A 16,715-nucleotide genomic window follows, 5' to 3' on the forward strand; every position below is an offset into this window, starting at 1 on the left:
AGCAGAGCAGTTACAACTGTGTGCCTCACGCTGTATAAACAGTACTGACCACACACAGAACATTACATGTCATCACAGTCTAAGTTCCACATGGCCTTTCTAGTCCACGACTACATTACAGAATTACATCGTAGACTCTACAATTACCCCTCAGCCAATGACTAATCAGCCTTTTCGCTCCTCAATTGTCACACGGTAAGTACGCCATATATCGGGTGGAGCTCATGAGGGTACCCAAGGGACCCCTCTTTACAACCATGCACAGTGTGGCAGGCACCTTAGGGTGCCCGCAACAGGGTGCAAGATTTTCCACAACCACCCCTTTTTTCAATAGGAGCCTGTGTTGTCGGTCGGAACACAGGCTCCCAATGATGTCAATGGGAGTCTGACTGAACAGTGTTCGGAAACATTATAATCGGTTGGTCAGACTCCACGAACCTGAGCCGTTCAGAACTGCTTCCAACAAGGAGTCGGTCGGAATGCTCTCCGACGACATCATAATGAGGCCCTAAGACTCAGCTTTTTAAAAAGAGCTCTAACGAGTGTGTTTACTATTTTAGTTTACATTATAGCAAGAGTGAGGGTGGGCTTGGCTTCCATCGGTGCAGCTTCTGCGATGGGTTTCATGCTTAGGATTTCCTTGAAAGTGTCATGGGTCAGGGGTCAACTCGGATCCATATCTTCTGCTGTCTTACTAGGGTTGTGTAGACCAGGCGAGAGGGGCTTTAGGGTGCTTGCTTCAGGTGCAGGCCTGGTTGGGACTGTCGGTTGCTCGATGGCTTCTCTCAGCTCAGGAGAGTCTGTTGGTCTTAGATCTTCGCAGGAAGTGATGGACAAGGGCGCCAGGTCATATCTGCCAGAGAGATGCTTCATCGACCCAAGCCCTCGGGTTCTTGAATTCTGAAATGATTGTGAGCCCTCCCCAGCTTGGCATGATACAAGGGGGAGGCCAGAGGAATAAGACCAATGTCTCCGTTTCGAATGGTTGCTCTGTTGATGTGCAGCCGGTGGTTGTAACAGTGCTTGTTGGTAGGTCCAGCTCATTAGTACTAAACCCCTCCAGTGCTTTTTTAGTGGCTTTGAGGCACTAGAGCTCTTTGGTGGTGATGTTTTTCACTGGGACAGTTGTCGAATGATTTTGGCAAATGCTTTTGATAAGCATTCATTACATTTTTACTGGCTGATGGCTGGTAGCTGGGGGTTGTGTTATATCATATTTTAACATCCAGCATCAACTTTTGAAAGCAGTTGTAGGCTTTGCTTCTGAGGGTTCCCATTGGATCACAGAAAGCCTCTCCGGTTAAGACTGTTCATAGCCTGTCTTCAATCTATTCCTACAGCCAGGTGAGCTGCTTCTCTGTGCCTCCTCCACTCTTTGTGCTGCTTCTCTGTGCCTCCTCCACTCTTTGTGCTGCTTCTCTGTGCCGCCTCCACTCTTTGTGCTGCTTCTCGGTGCCGCCTCCACTCTTTGTGCTGCTTCTCGGTGCCTCCTCCACTCTTTGTGCTGCTTCTCTGTGCCGCCTCCACTCTTTGTGCTGCTTCTCTCTGCCTCCTCCACTCTTTGTGCTGCTTCTCTCTGCCTCCTCCACTCTTTGTGCTGCTTCTCTGTGCCGCCTCCACTCTTTGTGCTGCTTCTCTCTGCCTCCTCCACTCTTTGTGCTGCTTCTCTGTGCCGCCTCCACTCTTTGTGCTGCTTCTCTGTGCCGCCTCCACTCTTTGTGCTGCTTCTCGGTGCCGCCTCCACTCTTTGTGCTGCTTCTCGGTGCCTCCTCGACTCTTTGTGCTGCTTCTCTGTGCCGCCTCCACTCTTTGTGCTGCTTCTCTGTGCCGCCTCCACTCTTTGTGCTGCTTCTCTCTGCCTCCTCCACTCTTTGTGCTGCTTCTCTCTGCCTCCTCCACTCTTTGTGCTGCTTCTCTGTGCCGCCTCCACTCTTTGTGCTGCTTCTCTCTGCCTCCTCCACTCTTTGTGCTGCTTCTCTCTGCCTCCTCCTCTCTTTGTGCTGCTTCTCTGTGCCTCCTCCACTCTTTGTGCTGCTTCTCTGTGCCGCCTCCACTCTTTGTGCTGCTTCTCGGTGCCGCTTCCACTCTTTGTGCTGCTTCTCGGTGCCGCCTCCACTCTTTGTGCTGCTTCTCTCTGCCTCCTCCACTCTTTGTGCTGCTTCTCTCTGCCTCCTCCACTCTTTGTGCTGCTTCTCTGTGCCGCCTCCACTCTTTGTGCTGCTTCTCTCTGCCTCCTCCACTCTTTGTGCTGCTTCTCTGTGCCGCCTCCACTCTTTGTGCTGCTTCTCGGTGCCGCTTCCACTCTTTGTGCTGCTTCTCGGTGCCGCCTCCACTCTTTGTGCTGCTTCTCTGTGCCTCCTCCACTCTTTGTGCTGCTTCTCTGTGCCGCCTCCACTCTTTGTGCTGCTTCTCTGTGCCGCCTCCACTCTTTGTGCTGCTTCTCTGTGCCTCCTCCACTCTTTGTGCTGCTTCTCTCTGCCTCCTCCACTCTTTGTGCCTCCCATCCCCAGCCGCAGTCCCTCTGACCTTTCATAGTGGTGGGAAGTGGATGTGTTCTGACATCTAGGCGCTTCACAGAACTCCTAAAATAAATAAATATCATATCTGACCAGACACCACCAACATTGAGCTGCAGTTGTGACTTCAATCCAGAGGGTTGCCACCGGGTCGCAGACATTGTGGCGTGCACAGGTCTTAAGCATTCATAAAATATACAAAACATATTAGGTGGCAGGCCTTACCTGCACAACAATGTAAATAAGATAATGTGGGCAGGAGGTCTTTATCTGAAAAAGGATTCTATCTCTCCTGAGGCACACACTCAGATTATGAAAAGAGCAGGAATTAGTTATTTGAAGTTTCTTAAGATAAAACCTCATGCAAACAGGAGGGAAGGCATAAAATAAAAGGGTGAAGCAAATGTAGCCTATGGAAATAATGTTATGTTTAGGTCTGATGTTAGCCAAGTTCTTTTGATTTTATTAAAATTATATTTTTAATATACTTACTCGAATGGGCTTTCAGCCAGCACTCTTCATCCATTGGTCTGTTGTCTCACTCATCCGCACACAAGCCAGTGCCCTTCAGCGTTTGTGTACTTGGTTTGACTTTATAATGACTGTAATGTTGCCTTTGTGTTTAGAGCCTGGGGTGAAAGCAGGAGGCTTTATACCAGATTTGAGTGGAGGCCACATACCATCTTTATCAGCTCCTGTCTCGTGCCAGTGCTGTTGTAAATTCATTTTGTGCCCTTTGTCAATCCGAATCCTGGTACTTCACAGCATAACAGATTGTGTCCATTTGAAACTGTTCTGTGTTAAATCTCTCTTTACTATGCGTTCCAAACACAAACCAATACTTCAATATAATACATGTGAATTCATAAGCAGACAATTCTTCGGAAGTCGTTTATTCTGGACTTAATTTCACCAGTGCTTCTTTAATAAACTTTGCCCAGGGAGAACATCAGCCTTTATTGTGTTGAATTTGCAGCACTTTTCTTAATTTTGTTCCTTCCTTCTTTCTTTCCTTCCTTCTTTGGTTGTTTGTTTGTTTCTTTATTTCATTATTTCCATTTCTTGACCTTTAATTTATTTCTTTTGTTCTACCTTTCTTGTTTTCCTTCTTTCTTTTCATCTTTCTTTCCTTCTTCCTTTCTTTCTTTCTTTCCTTCATTCCATCTTTATTCCCTTTTTCATTTTCTTCCTTTCCTTATTTCTTGCTTTCCTTCATGTTTCTTTCTTTCCTTCCTACTTCTTTCTCTTTTTTCTCACTTTCTTCTTTTTTGTCTGCTTCTCTTTCTTTCTCGCTCTCTTTCTCACTCTCTTGCTTTCTCTGCCTGTCTCTCTTTCTCTCTTTGTTTCTCAAAGACTTGAGGCTGACAGCCAATGCAGAATGATTGGCTTTTTTAGCTCCGTATTAGCCAAGACGTTTTGATTTTACTAAAACTATGTGTCTGTCGTAGTTACTTATAGGGGTTTTCAGCCGCACTTTTGTCTGTGATTGTGTCATTCACATTTTTCTCCAACACACTCAAGCATGCATCAAGGGGAAATGCATCAGCCTACTTCCGCCATTGGCTGACTTCACTGCCAGTTACGGCATGCTGCCTTTTCACAATGAGCACATCCACACACAAGGTAGCGCCCTTCAGTGCCAGGGAGTTCTATGGTAATGTGCTTTCAGACCATAAAACTTGGTTGCCTTTAGACAATAATTGTTTTAAGATTGATGAGGCCCCAGCAGCTTCCCGAACAATAAAGCTTTACAAAAGCAATGACCATACAAAACAAGAGCTGTCAAAAGGCTGAACGACAACTCCAGACCTACTGGTCCTTGCCAATGCTTGTTTAATTTAGGTAGGTTTGCATAGCTAATGTAGAACACCACTTTATTACAGGCTGCACATTTCCAGTTTCTCTCGACCCCAAGATTACATTTTTATTAGCTTCAATATTCAGGACTTTGCGCCTTATGTCCGTACACAGCATTCAGCAAAAGTGGTCGCAATTTTTACACCGACTTTATCCGAATACATTGAATTTTTGCAAACCAACATATATATTAAAACATGGTTCACAGAATTACAAACATGGTTCACAAAATTCCTAATTAGTAAGGGGTGGAATTTGACCAACTTCACTGCTATGCATGAGGTAGGTCGTAAACACAGCCTGTTTACCTAAAAAAGAAAAGTTTCAAAACTTTTTGTACCAGAAGGCAGAGGTCCCAGAGACCACTGTCTACTCCTAAAAAATCTTTTTCACAACATTGACAAAGAGGAGTGGGTCCCTAAGAGCCCCCTTCCTGTTTGCGAGTGGCTTACTACCTCCTTTGGGGTGTCGGGAAACCTTTCAATGATTTGTGACCATTGGCCCATACCATTAGAAATCACAAATTGGAAGGTACACCCTACACATGCCTTTTTCAATTTGCAATTCGGTATGTAGTGGCAAACCTGTTTTGCGATTTAGTATCAAGCGACTCAATCACCATTAGAGTTCTGAACATTCCCAAAGGCTACTTTGGAGTAGCAAAGGCTCCGATTGTGCAGATCGGAGTCTTTGCGACCGCAAAAAAGCATTGGTCCTTTGTGCAGAATGCAGTGGACAGACTAGGGTCAACATAGGTGATAATTATGAAAAGTAGATTGTTGATCTGTTCATCTGTCGGGTATAAAAGTGCTAAAATGTAGTGTGGCCGCTGTTTGTGGTGACACTATCTTCACCTACATGCCTTTCTGTTTCAGTGATCTACGGTTCCTGGTTTGAATATGCCGTTGCCTGGAATGCACATATAGACGATGACAATGTGATGGTCATAATGTTCGAAGACATGAAAGCGGTAAGAAGTGTTTGCTGGTGGTTTCCATCACACTGTGAGGTTTAGCATCCACGTGGAATATATGCATAGTTGTTTGAGACTCAAGTGACACAATGGCCCAAAGGCAGTAACTCAGCACCTCCCCATCTCTGCTCTACTGGTCCTGAAGAGCAGTGGCGGCCGACACAATGGAGAGGTGGTGGGCGGGTGGAGGAGGTGTGGTGGAGCAGGGCGTGGGGTTAACAATTAGGAAACAAACACTTACCTGAAGCTTCCGGCTGCATCGCTCCTCGTGCCTCAGTATTTTGCTGCCTCCTGGTCCCAGAAGACACTGGGACAGCAGCAGCGCGGGACAGGCCTGAGTGGGCTGGTGTGACGCTCTGCTCAGGACAGGGAGTCTGTGCTGTTTCTCCAACCCGGCTGTTCAATACATCACGGTTGGAGAAACCTAAGTGCAATTGTATGTTTGTCCAGTCTAAGACGGGCTCCCAAACACACATGCACACTTATAAGTGTGCAAACTAGTCTTCCTCCCATGGCCCCGGCCTCGCCTCTCCCTGCACACACTGGCTCGGAGCCTGCAAATTAATAATAAAACAATGATAGTATATTGTTTTATCGTTCACCTGCTGGCTCTGAGCCAGTGGGGCGACGCTCCTTCGCCATTACGGATTAGCCGCCCCTGCTGAAAAGGCATCCGGCAAAGGTTTAGCTGACAGAAAAGAATCTTTGTGTGTCAAACTGCTGTACTTGTGCTGCACAGGTCTAACTATGAGGAGTTTAGGAATTTAACACCGAGCAAAGACAATCTTTCCGGATCCACTATGCACACTGTCCATCCAAAAATACATGCAAATGCCACAGTGGAAGAGGGGACACGTGTAGAAGACCTGGGTGTCCCTGGCAGGTAGCATGTTGAGGGTACCGCTGTCCTGGTTGCATATACCAAGTTCATTACTGTTCCCTGTGTGTCCTAGGCATGCAATATGTTGTGGTTACAGCTATTCTTTTCAGATATACCATGTTAATTAAAGTTACCTGTGTGTCCTTGGTGGGTAATATGTTGAGGGTACCTCTGTAATGTTTACATATATCAAGTTCATTACAGATCCCTGCATATCCTTGACATGTAATATGTTGAGGGTACCAATGTCTTTTTCACATTTATCAAGTTCATTACAGTTTCCAGCATGTCCTTGCCATATAATATGTTGAGGGTTCTGATGTCCTGTTCACATCTCCCAAGTTAATTACAGTTCCATGCATAGCCTTGGCATGTAATATGTTGAGGGTACTGCTGTCCTGTTTACATATGCCAAAATCATTCTAGTTCCCAGCATGTCCGTGACAAGTAATATGTTGAGTGTACCACTGTCCTGTTCACAAAAATCAAGTTTATTACAGTTCCTTGCATGCCCTTGACATATAATATTTTGAGGGCACTGCTCTCTAGTTCACATGCATCAAATCCCTTACAGTTCCCTGCATACCCTAGGCATGTAATATTTTGTGGGTACCGCTGTCTTCTTCACAGATATCAAGTTGTTTACAGGTTCCTGCGTACCCATGACATGTAATATCTTTAGGGTGCCACTGTCCTGTTTACATATGATAAGTTAATTAAGGTTCCCAGCATGTCCTTGCCATGTAATATTTTGAGGGTACTGCTGTCCTGTTCAAATATATCAAGTTCATTACGGTTCCCTGTGTACCCTTGATATGTAATATGTTGGGGGTTCCGCTGTCGTGTTCCAGTCTCCCAAGTTTATTACAGTTACCTGCATACCCTTGGCATGAAATTTGTTGAGGGTACCTCTGTCCTGTTTACATATGCAACGATTATTACAGTTCCCAGCGGGTCCTTCACCTGACATGTAATATGTTGGGGGTACCATGTCTGTTCACATATATCAAATGTATTACATTTCCTTGCATGCCCTTGGCATGTAATATGTAGAGGGTACTGCGGCCTTGTTCCCATGTACCAATTACAGTGTCTCTTATAGTACATACGTGTCTCCATGCCTTATATGCATTTTCATCCTTACATTAACGGGTGCCTGAGCGGGTACTTTAGAAGTCACACCAAGTGCACACGATAACATGAGTACTCTCAGTTCATTGATCGATGAGTCACGATGACCCAAGATGAACTTTAAATTGTTCAAATTCTGAAGCACAATGTTGCATCATTTAAGTTTCTAAAATGTGTGCCTTGGATGACAGGAGGAGCAATGGGCCGAACTAAGGGGCATATGTACAAGCCCCTATCGCCAGCATAACGTCACTATTACCGACGTTGTAGTGGCGATAGGGGCTGCGCCTTATTTACAGCAGCGTTAAGCCACTTAATGTGGCTTAAAGCTGCTTTGTACATAAGTCCTCCTTTCACGCTATGGTAGCGTGAAAGGGGTGGGCAACGGGTGTTGCAATGGGGGTTCCACCGCAACACCTATTCATTTTGACGCTGTCCCCTATGTACAAGGGGAGCGTACATAGGAGGCAGTGCCAAAATTAAGACCAGGTAAACCCTGGTCTTAAGTTGGCGAAACGAGGAGAAATTCATTATTTCTCCTCGTTTTTGCTTTTTCCATGTGGGCTGCCTTGTGCAGCACACATGGAAAAAGCAAATTGCCATGGTTTGTTTATGTACAGGAAGGTGCTAAACTTAGCGCCATCGCAGGGGGGAAACGCAAAGCTGCACAATATTCTTGTAAATATGGTGCAGCCTTGTGTTTCAGAAGTGACGGAGAAAGGCGTCGAGCCAAGAAGGCTAACGCCTCTCTCCGGCACTTCATGGTACATATGGCCCTAAGAATTTTCAATCAATCAAAATGTAGTATGCGATTACTTAAAATCATATACACAGCAGAAATAACTCGAACATTTCAATAAAAACACTGTGTTAAAACAAGACTCACTAAAATAACATTTCCTAGATCAAGAGCTGTCTCTCAGACATGTTGAAATTAATGCAGTCCTGAATATTGTGCATGCTAGCCTATTACCCTGTGCAGAAATCAGCTCAGGTCTTGTAGGGTTTAAAGATATCTGAGATTTTTAAAGTGCTAAGGCTTCAAATCATGAATATTATATTTGAATAATGAGTAAGCCGTTGTGGTTTAATCCTGATATGGTGTTATGTAGATATACAGAATGAACTAAACTTTCCCCCTGTTTGTCCAACAGACTGTCGTTCACTAAGGTCACTTCATGTGTCCTAGATTTCAGAATCTGTCATAAGGAACATGTTCGAAGACAGAGAATGACCAGCCTTTTGTGATAATGGATTGAATTGTGGTATCTGCAGGCTCAGGTGATTGTTTGTGGAGAGGTCTCATGCTTAGAATGTCCAGGATTAAACCTAGGTAGATGGTTGGGGCCAACAAAAGTGGTATCATTTCAAAGATTCTCCTTTTTAGGTTTCGTCTGCACAGTGTGAAATCTCTTGTATTTAATGTACCTTAAAAAGGGCTCTTATCAGTTCCACTTCATCAAAGTACTGTGTTCATCCGCTTTTGTGTGGAGCTTTTTCTGGTTTACTTTCCCGGATTGCGCGCATTGAAACTCTGTCACGGCCATCGTTGCTTGCTGTTTAAGCACAGCCTTTTGTTGCTTGCCCGATGACCATTGCGCGACTTTAGAGCGCGATTAAACTAATGACCATTCCCTGCTTTCCAAGCTTTTGTTGCTTAATTTGGTTTCAACTTCAATTTTTTTAATAGTTTTCCTTCCAACGTATGTTTGGGAAAAATGTACTTAGATATCATGTTAAAACCTCACCACGCATTGTGAATGTTTTTGAGAGCTGTATCATTTATTGTGTTTTGGGGTGCGATGACTCGTTTTTTTAACTAATGTAACCGTTAATGCTTTTTGCTTGCTTTCGTCTCAACACACATTTATTAAATATAATTTTATCGTTTCAGCACCGATTGTGAAAGGTTTTCAGAGCTGTATGGTTTCTTCATTTTTAGGGCACACTGCATTTTATTGGCTTTGTTGGACAACTGCATTTTGTTTCCTTTACCCGGTTGTCTATTGGCGCTGCATTAGTTAATGCTAAAGAATAAAAACTTTCCCACACACAACTTAAAAGTTAATAACAAGTGGGCGACTACTAACTTAAAAGCTTGTGTTTTTGAATAAACAAAACCTATTAAAATGCAGCCATCGTTGCGTGTTGTTTAAGCTCAGCATTTTGTTGTTGGTGTATCGACCATTGCACGCATTTAACACGTGATTACACTAACAAGGATTACTTGCATTTAAAGCTTTTGTTGCGTGAACTTTTCCTGCATTGACAATGTTTTTGAAAACTGTATAGTTTCATTAATTTTGCACGCACTGGCTTGTTTTATTTTCCAAATGTCTTTTCCTATTTCCTGTTATCCTACTTACGTGAATCCTTGCTATATTTGTCAAACACGCCAACTTCATTCATAATGAGGTATTTTTGTGTTGACTCAGGGTACTTTATAGCTATCTTTTATGTTAAAAACGCATACCTCCTATTTAGGGTGACCAGATCCCCAAAACAAAAAACCGGGACAGGTCATAAACATAGAAGTAGGACTACAGTTTACACTGGTGGCTGGCTGGATCTTGGTGCAGGCAGTGACCTCTGATTCCTGTGAGCAGGGTCAGGCTGGTGGTTCGGACACGGTGTTGCCCCGATGGCTGGCATAATGACATTCTTGCTGCGTGGTAGAAACAGAAGGGAAATCCCGAGAGAAAATGTCTCTCTTTAAAGGATTTCGCTTCCCACAACAACCTCATCTGGAGTGACGTCACGCCATAACATCTCCAGTAGTGAGAAGTGAGCATGCGCACCTCTTTTTAACACCCCAACTTACTTACTCAGCCGCTACTCAAAAACCGGGACATTTCTGTGCTCATCCTAGCCACTATACAAAAACGGGGACATTTATTCAGTTTGGAGGAAAGTGTAGGGACACCGGGATACTTCACAAAAAACCCGTACGTGTGGTGATCCTACTTCTATTTCCAAGCACGGGCAGTCAAACTACCTCAGTTCACCAGACCAACGCAATGCTTTTGCAGCGGAATCGGTTTTTTTCTCAGGTGCCTTCTTCATGGCTAGCGAATTACTAAAAGAAGTTTAAAGGTCTCTTACAGTCTCTCATTTTGTTTGAAAAGGCTCTTGGTTAGCATCATCCTCATTTGGAGCCGAAGAAGAAGTTTATCTGAATACGTTGACTTGTAGGTCGAGCCTCAGCCAGCGCGCAAGCACTGCTCTGGTGGTCTGTTGTAGGTAGAGTACGGAGGAGAAGCCCCGCCAACATTTTTCATTGGCTAGTGTCTTTGTCCTTCATAAATGCTGGTGTCTGATTCCTTAGTAGGCTTGTTAGTCCCTCCTTAGTACGGCCATGTGGTCATTTGTATCCTCCCATGGCTAACGGCCTCTTTACTTCGGTTCTTACACGGTAAGCACTATATTCTTTATTGAGTCTGTCTTACTGGAGGCACAATAACGTGCTTTTTCTACATTCAGTGCCCTGTGTGCGCTGTCACTTTCTAAGCTGCCAGGACAATCGCGATCGCTTGTTTTGTTTGGGTTGCCAGAACCCCGAACCCTTGCAGAGCGTGTTATAGGCAAGAAACACAGAAGACAACAACTGGGTGCTCGCTTGACAGACGTAAGTGCCCTGCGCGTGCTGCTTCATAGCAAAGCAGCTTCAGAGCCAAGCTGTGCAGCCCTGTTGATGGGCAGCCTTTTGTTTTGTTTCCGTTACAGAGTTAAAAATAATGTGATTTAATAAAATGGCTGAGTCATCATCTCGCTGACAACCCACACGGAGGTTTTGCCTTGACATTGTCCCGCGTTCGTTGTGCATTACAAGCGTTGTCCTTTATTCCGAATTGTTTAGGGACATATTATACAGGTTCTGCAATAAAGAGATAAGACGGCAATCAATAGTTATGATTACTGCCTCCAGATGTGCCGTCCTTGTTGAACCAGTGCCCGTGATGCTCTTGGCTGGAATCTGCGGGAAGCAGCCACCGGGAATGTCCTTGCCGAGGTCTTTTAAATCCAATTTTACCCACCTAATCCCCCTTTTGTGACATTTCTACCCAGGCATGAACAGAAAGTACTAGTAAGTTGTAAATGGTGGTTTCGTAGTGTGACACATATGATACTTTTCCTGAATGAGTTAGTGTTTATTGTATGCCTGTAGCTAATAATGTACATATTAAATGCATTTCACAGCCACAATAACTTTCAAACTTATATGTAAGCAACTTCCTTTAATTCCATTCACTATCATGTATAACGCCCAGTTTTTTATTTCACTTTCTTTGAATGCTGACAATTTCACGTTAGTACAACGTTTGATTGTTTGAGGGCAATACGTCATTTTTAAACTAGGTAACACATATAGTGCATACATATGCACAACGTTTCTTGGTGTGGGGTAGCAATAGCCACCATCTTCCATCTAGAGGAGAGGCCTTCAAACTTCTTAATGCTGCGCCCACCATGTAAAATAAAAGTCCTTGGCACCCCCTCAAGTTTTTCACAATTATTTTACTGTTCCCCCTTTTTAGGTCGAGGCTGGGCAGCGCATGCGCTGCTCTGTGAGGCATTCTGTGTTGAGGTAGGGACTTGAAGCTCCGCCCACTCTCCGCCCACATTTTTCATTGACTTGTGCAATTGACCAATGTAAACTGTGAATGTTCATTAGTCAAAAGGCTTAGTAGTCCCTCCTTATAATACTGCCTTGTCTCATTTTGTAACCACCCATGGCGAAACCCCCTGTTACGGGTGTTGTTACTCTGTAGGCCTTAATTACAGCCTCCGAGCACTATTTTCTCAAATAGCTTTGTCCTGCCTGTTGTTTTTTTATTTTTATAGCATGCATTTGCAATGCAATAGATCTCACATTCACGAGAGTTTAAGCTATTGGCATTGTAAATGAGAATGCCTTTTATTTATCTGTTTTAAAAACAGCACATAAATAAAAGGCATTGTCATTTACGATGCCAATGGCTCAGACTCTTATAAATGCGATACCTATTGCATTGCAAATGCTTGTTTTAGATGCAAAGAGTGTTTTGTTGCTAAAATCCAGAATTTACATGCGCTATGACACTTAATTAAGTCTATTAATATTAATGCAGGTTTTAACTCGTGTTTGTCTTGTATTAGCAAATGTATTAATTTACACGTCAATGTAAATATTGGCTTTCTTCTTTTTTAGGACATCCCTCGTGATGTTTCCTTTAGGTGTGTAATCGGTGTGCCTTTGACGTATTGCTGTAATGATGAAATGACACATCCTGACTGCCCAAGGTTTGCTTAAGTTAGTAAACGCTGTCCCTGTCCTTGCTCCGGTCTCTCTCTCCCTGTCTCTCCATCTGGTGTAGATTACCGCAGCTCCCTCCCGGAGCAGGCTAGCCTGCTCAGTCACAGTCCGAGCGCAGCGTCTTCCAGCTGTTTTCACTAATGTATTAGAGTTTGTTTTGTTGGCAAGAGCTTGAGACGTGTGATTGAAGGATACCACTTGATGAAAATAAACGAAATACTCTACCAGAGTGTCAAACAATAAAAAAGCGGGTTGGACTACTTTGTTCTGCTTGAAAGCGCCCATTTAGAAATGTTGTAGTTTGTTCTACTTACCACACCTTTTTTGCCCCTGTCTTTTAAAGTTTTGCACATCTGTGGTACGATTTCCCTGTAGCATAGCACACATGCCCACGTGACGGTGCCCTCCATGATTCGCTGAACGTGGCATAATGCGGAGCTGAGCGCCTTGACCACTGGTAGCTTAAACCTGCAGGTGGGAAGAATTGTAATGGGTGTGAGATGGAGGCTGTGAGACTATATCTGCTTCCATAAGATGGTCATGGGTTTTAAACATTGGCTGTAGGATGAATTTATCCACTTCTGCTGATGTCAACAAGTGCACAGTTTGATGCCACTTTCATTAACACCATCACTGTAAAATATCACGTGACATCACTTTCGGTGACGGTATCTGGAAGCGAAAGGATGCATGATGTCACTTCCTCTTCCGCTGTGAATTTAGTGGATTGAGTGCTCCTGCCCTGTAATGTTTCCGTTGGTGTAAGTAGCTTATGTTTCTGTACACACAGTCCTTCTTGTACTGTAGTGGCCTCCCAGTCAAAGATGTCTCAAATCTCCAAGTGACGTCATCACACAAAACAACATTCTGGAATGCTAGTGTAGTGTCGCGGTCTAGTGGACGCGCGCACTACGGAGGGACGTAGAGGCGCGTAGCGGACGTCGGACGCTACCGCGCATGCGCGAGCAGAACGGCGCGAACGAGGGACGCGATCGGAGCGTGTTGCCCGGCGCTCTCTCCTTAGGTGTCCTATAAGGTTAATAAAGGTTCTAATTTCAAGTAGAACGTCTCCAGAGAGTCTGTGGGGGAAAGTACTTACAGCCTGGCATCTTACAACATTACAGTGGCGACGAGACTGGGACAAGAAGAACCCCAGGTGCAACAGGCGGAAGGTGCCCCCCTTAACCTGCATCAGAGAGAAGCCCACCAGGAAAAACACCACCATACGCGGTGAGAGACCGGAGAGACTAAACAGCAGACACCTACACACCGGGAGAGCGCGGCAGAGGCAGATAGAAGCCGGAGAGTGGCACGTGGGCAACGAGGAGCCAGCCACGTGGTAGGGGATATCGCGGACGGACGGCGGAGTCGCAGAAGAGATCCTGGCGGAGTCAGGGGACGACGGAGCAGCCGGCTCGAACGCAGTCCCAGGTACCCGAAGCAGGGGAGTGGGGACGGACGCACCTGGTAGCCCAAGGAAGCAAGTGGACGCAAAAATGAGTGCACAGGCAGCGACCCTGACGACGCCGATACCTTTCCTACCACGCCCGGGAGAACCCATAATGAAGTGGGAAGACTGGAGGGAGTACTTCAGAAACTACCTGGAAGCGCTAGAAGATGAGAACGAGGAGGCGTTCTCTAGCGCCAGGAGGAAGAGGATACTCCTACACAACCTAGGACCAGAAGGGATACGGGTGTTCCAAAATCTCACACCGATCATTAGACCAGTAGGAGACACAGACGTGTTCACCCACGCCATAGAAGATCTAGACAACCACTACCGACCAGCAGCGTGCACCTCCATCGACCGCTATAACTTCCAGCAGAGGAAGCAAGAAGCGGGAGAATCCGTGGATGACTACGTGGCGGCACTGCGGAAGCTGGCGATGACGTGCAGGTATGGCGGACTGCAGGACGAATTCATCAAGGACCAGATCGTCATGCACACGACAAGCAAGTCAGTACAGGACAAACTATGGGCGAATGGAGATGCAACGCTGAACGAAGTGATCGCCATAGTGAAGAGAGCGGAGCTAACAAAACGCTGTGCGGAAGCAGCCAAAAGAGAACAGGCCCCCAGACTCACAGTCAACAAAGTAGATGACGCGGACCACCAGGCGCGGGGGAAACAAACGACGGGGGAGTACAGAGGGGCGGCCACAGGGAAACCAAGACCCGGACCGTCATGGAAACAGAGCAAAGGCGAGGCCATGAAATGCTACAGGTGCGGCAGCTCGAATCATGCAGCGCACGACAAACGGTGTCCCGCATTCAGAGCCAAGTGCGCGTTCTGCGGCCTAGTCGGCCATTACGAGAAGGTTTGCCGCAGGAAAGGAAGACAGCAGGCGGTGAAGTTCGTGGCACAGGACGATGGGGAAGAAGCAGAAGGCCGTGAAGAAGACGAGGAAGTCCTGTGTATTGAAGACCAGGTACTGGGCATAGAGGAGAGAAGATCGCGCAAGCCCCAATGCGACATGATAGTAGGAGGCATACCCATCACCATCGTGGCGGACTCAGGATCTCCTTACACGATCATTCAACGTTCAGTATGGAGCGAGAAGTTCAGACCCACGTGGGGCGCACATCTAGAACCCCCCGACATTCGACCAGTCACCTACACAGGGGACCCAATCCCGATGGTAGGGTTCAAGACAATGAAGTTCCAGTTCAAGGAGAGGAGTGCGATCTGCAAGCTGTACGTTGCGGAGAAAGGACCGTCAGTCCTGGGCTGGATGGACCAGGGAGTGTTGGGAATACAGCTGAACGCAGGAGGGGACACCCAAGTGCTGGCGACGCTGGACGGAGAGGAGTCGACAGCAGGAAAATGGCGGAGCGGGCACCCGAAGGTCTTCGGCGGGAAGATAGGAGGCTGGAGAAGTTTTCCCACAAAATCGTTCTCAAAGACAACGCACGGCCAGTCGCGCACAAGGTACGGAACATCCCGATTGCCGTTAGGGAAGCGGTGCAACAGGAGCTCCTCCGACTGGAAGAAGGAGGAATCATTGAGCCCATTGACAGCGCGGAGTGGTTGGCTCCCTTGGTGGTGGCCATGAAACCGTCAGGCAAAGTGCGCCTCTGTGTGGACCTCAGGGAGTTGAACAAGTGCATAGTGGTGGAGAAGTTCCCCTTGCCACGCATTGAGGAAATGTTGGCCCGCACGAAAGGAGTAAAATGGTTCTCCACCATAGACTTGCAATCGGCGTACCATCAAGTAGCACTACATCCGACAAGCAAAAAGTTGACATCGTTCATCACGCCGTTCGGCTGCTACCAATTCTGCCGCATGCCCTTCGGTCTCGCCTCGGCAGCGGCGGTGTTCCAGAAGCTGATGGCCCGCCTATTCAAGGACATTGAGGGAGTGCAATACTTTTAGGACGACATCTTAGTGATGGGGACGGAGCAGGAGGACCACGACAGGAAACTGTCGGCAGTACTGAAGATCCTGGAGGAGAAGGGCCTCACAGCAGAGTGGGAGAAGTGCCATTTTGGGATGACATCTGTCACCTACCTGGGACATGAGATAGGGGCACAAGGAATAACGCCGAAGAGAGGGAACGTAAAAGCCATCTGCGAAGCACCGCCACCCATATCCAAGGAGGAAGTACGGTCGTTTCTAGGGATGGCAGAGTATTACAGTAAATTCGTCCACCACTTTGCCACGAAAACCCACCACATGCGGCAACTCACGAGGGACAAGACGGCGTTCAGATGGACGGAGGAGACGCAAGAAGAGTTCGACACAGTGAAACGGGAGATTGGTGGAGCGATCCCACTGCAAGGATTCGACCCCCAGGGGCGGTCGATATTGATGACGGACGCGAGTGAAAAGGGGCTGGGAGCCGTGCTCATGCAGGAAAGACCAGAAGGCGGAACGGAGACGATCAGCTTCGCGTCCCGGACGCTGACAGCATCGGAACAAAAGTTCAGCGTGATAGAGAAAGAGATGCTAGCGGTAGTGTGGGCCATGGCGAAGTACCGTCAGTTCCTGTGGGGGACCAGATTCCAGGTGAAGACAGATCACAAGCCTCTCGTGAAAGTACTAACATCAGATGGCCATGCCAGCGC

General features: G+C 46.4%; 1 protein-coding gene across 1 annotated transcript in view; it reads left to right on the top strand.

Moving 5' to 3' along the window:
* LOC146813447 (sulfotransferase 6B1-like) overlaps positions 1 to 16,715 on the top strand; it is a 184,621-nt gene that overhangs the window by 152,077 nt on the left and 15,829 nt on the right. Inside the window, exon 5 of the mRNA XM_085620206.1 lies at positions 5,249 to 5,343. Within this exon, the coding sequence (XP_085476332.1) occupies positions 5,249 to 5,343 (95 nt within the window). The remainder of the gene's footprint in view (positions 1 to 5,248; positions 5,344 to 16,715) is intronic.

This window comes from Triturus cristatus, chromosome 7 (genome assembly GCF_964204655.1).
Source record: "Triturus cristatus chromosome 7, aTriCri1.1, whole genome shotgun sequence".
NCBI lineage: Eukaryota > Metazoa > Chordata > Amphibia > Caudata > Salamandridae > Triturus > Triturus cristatus.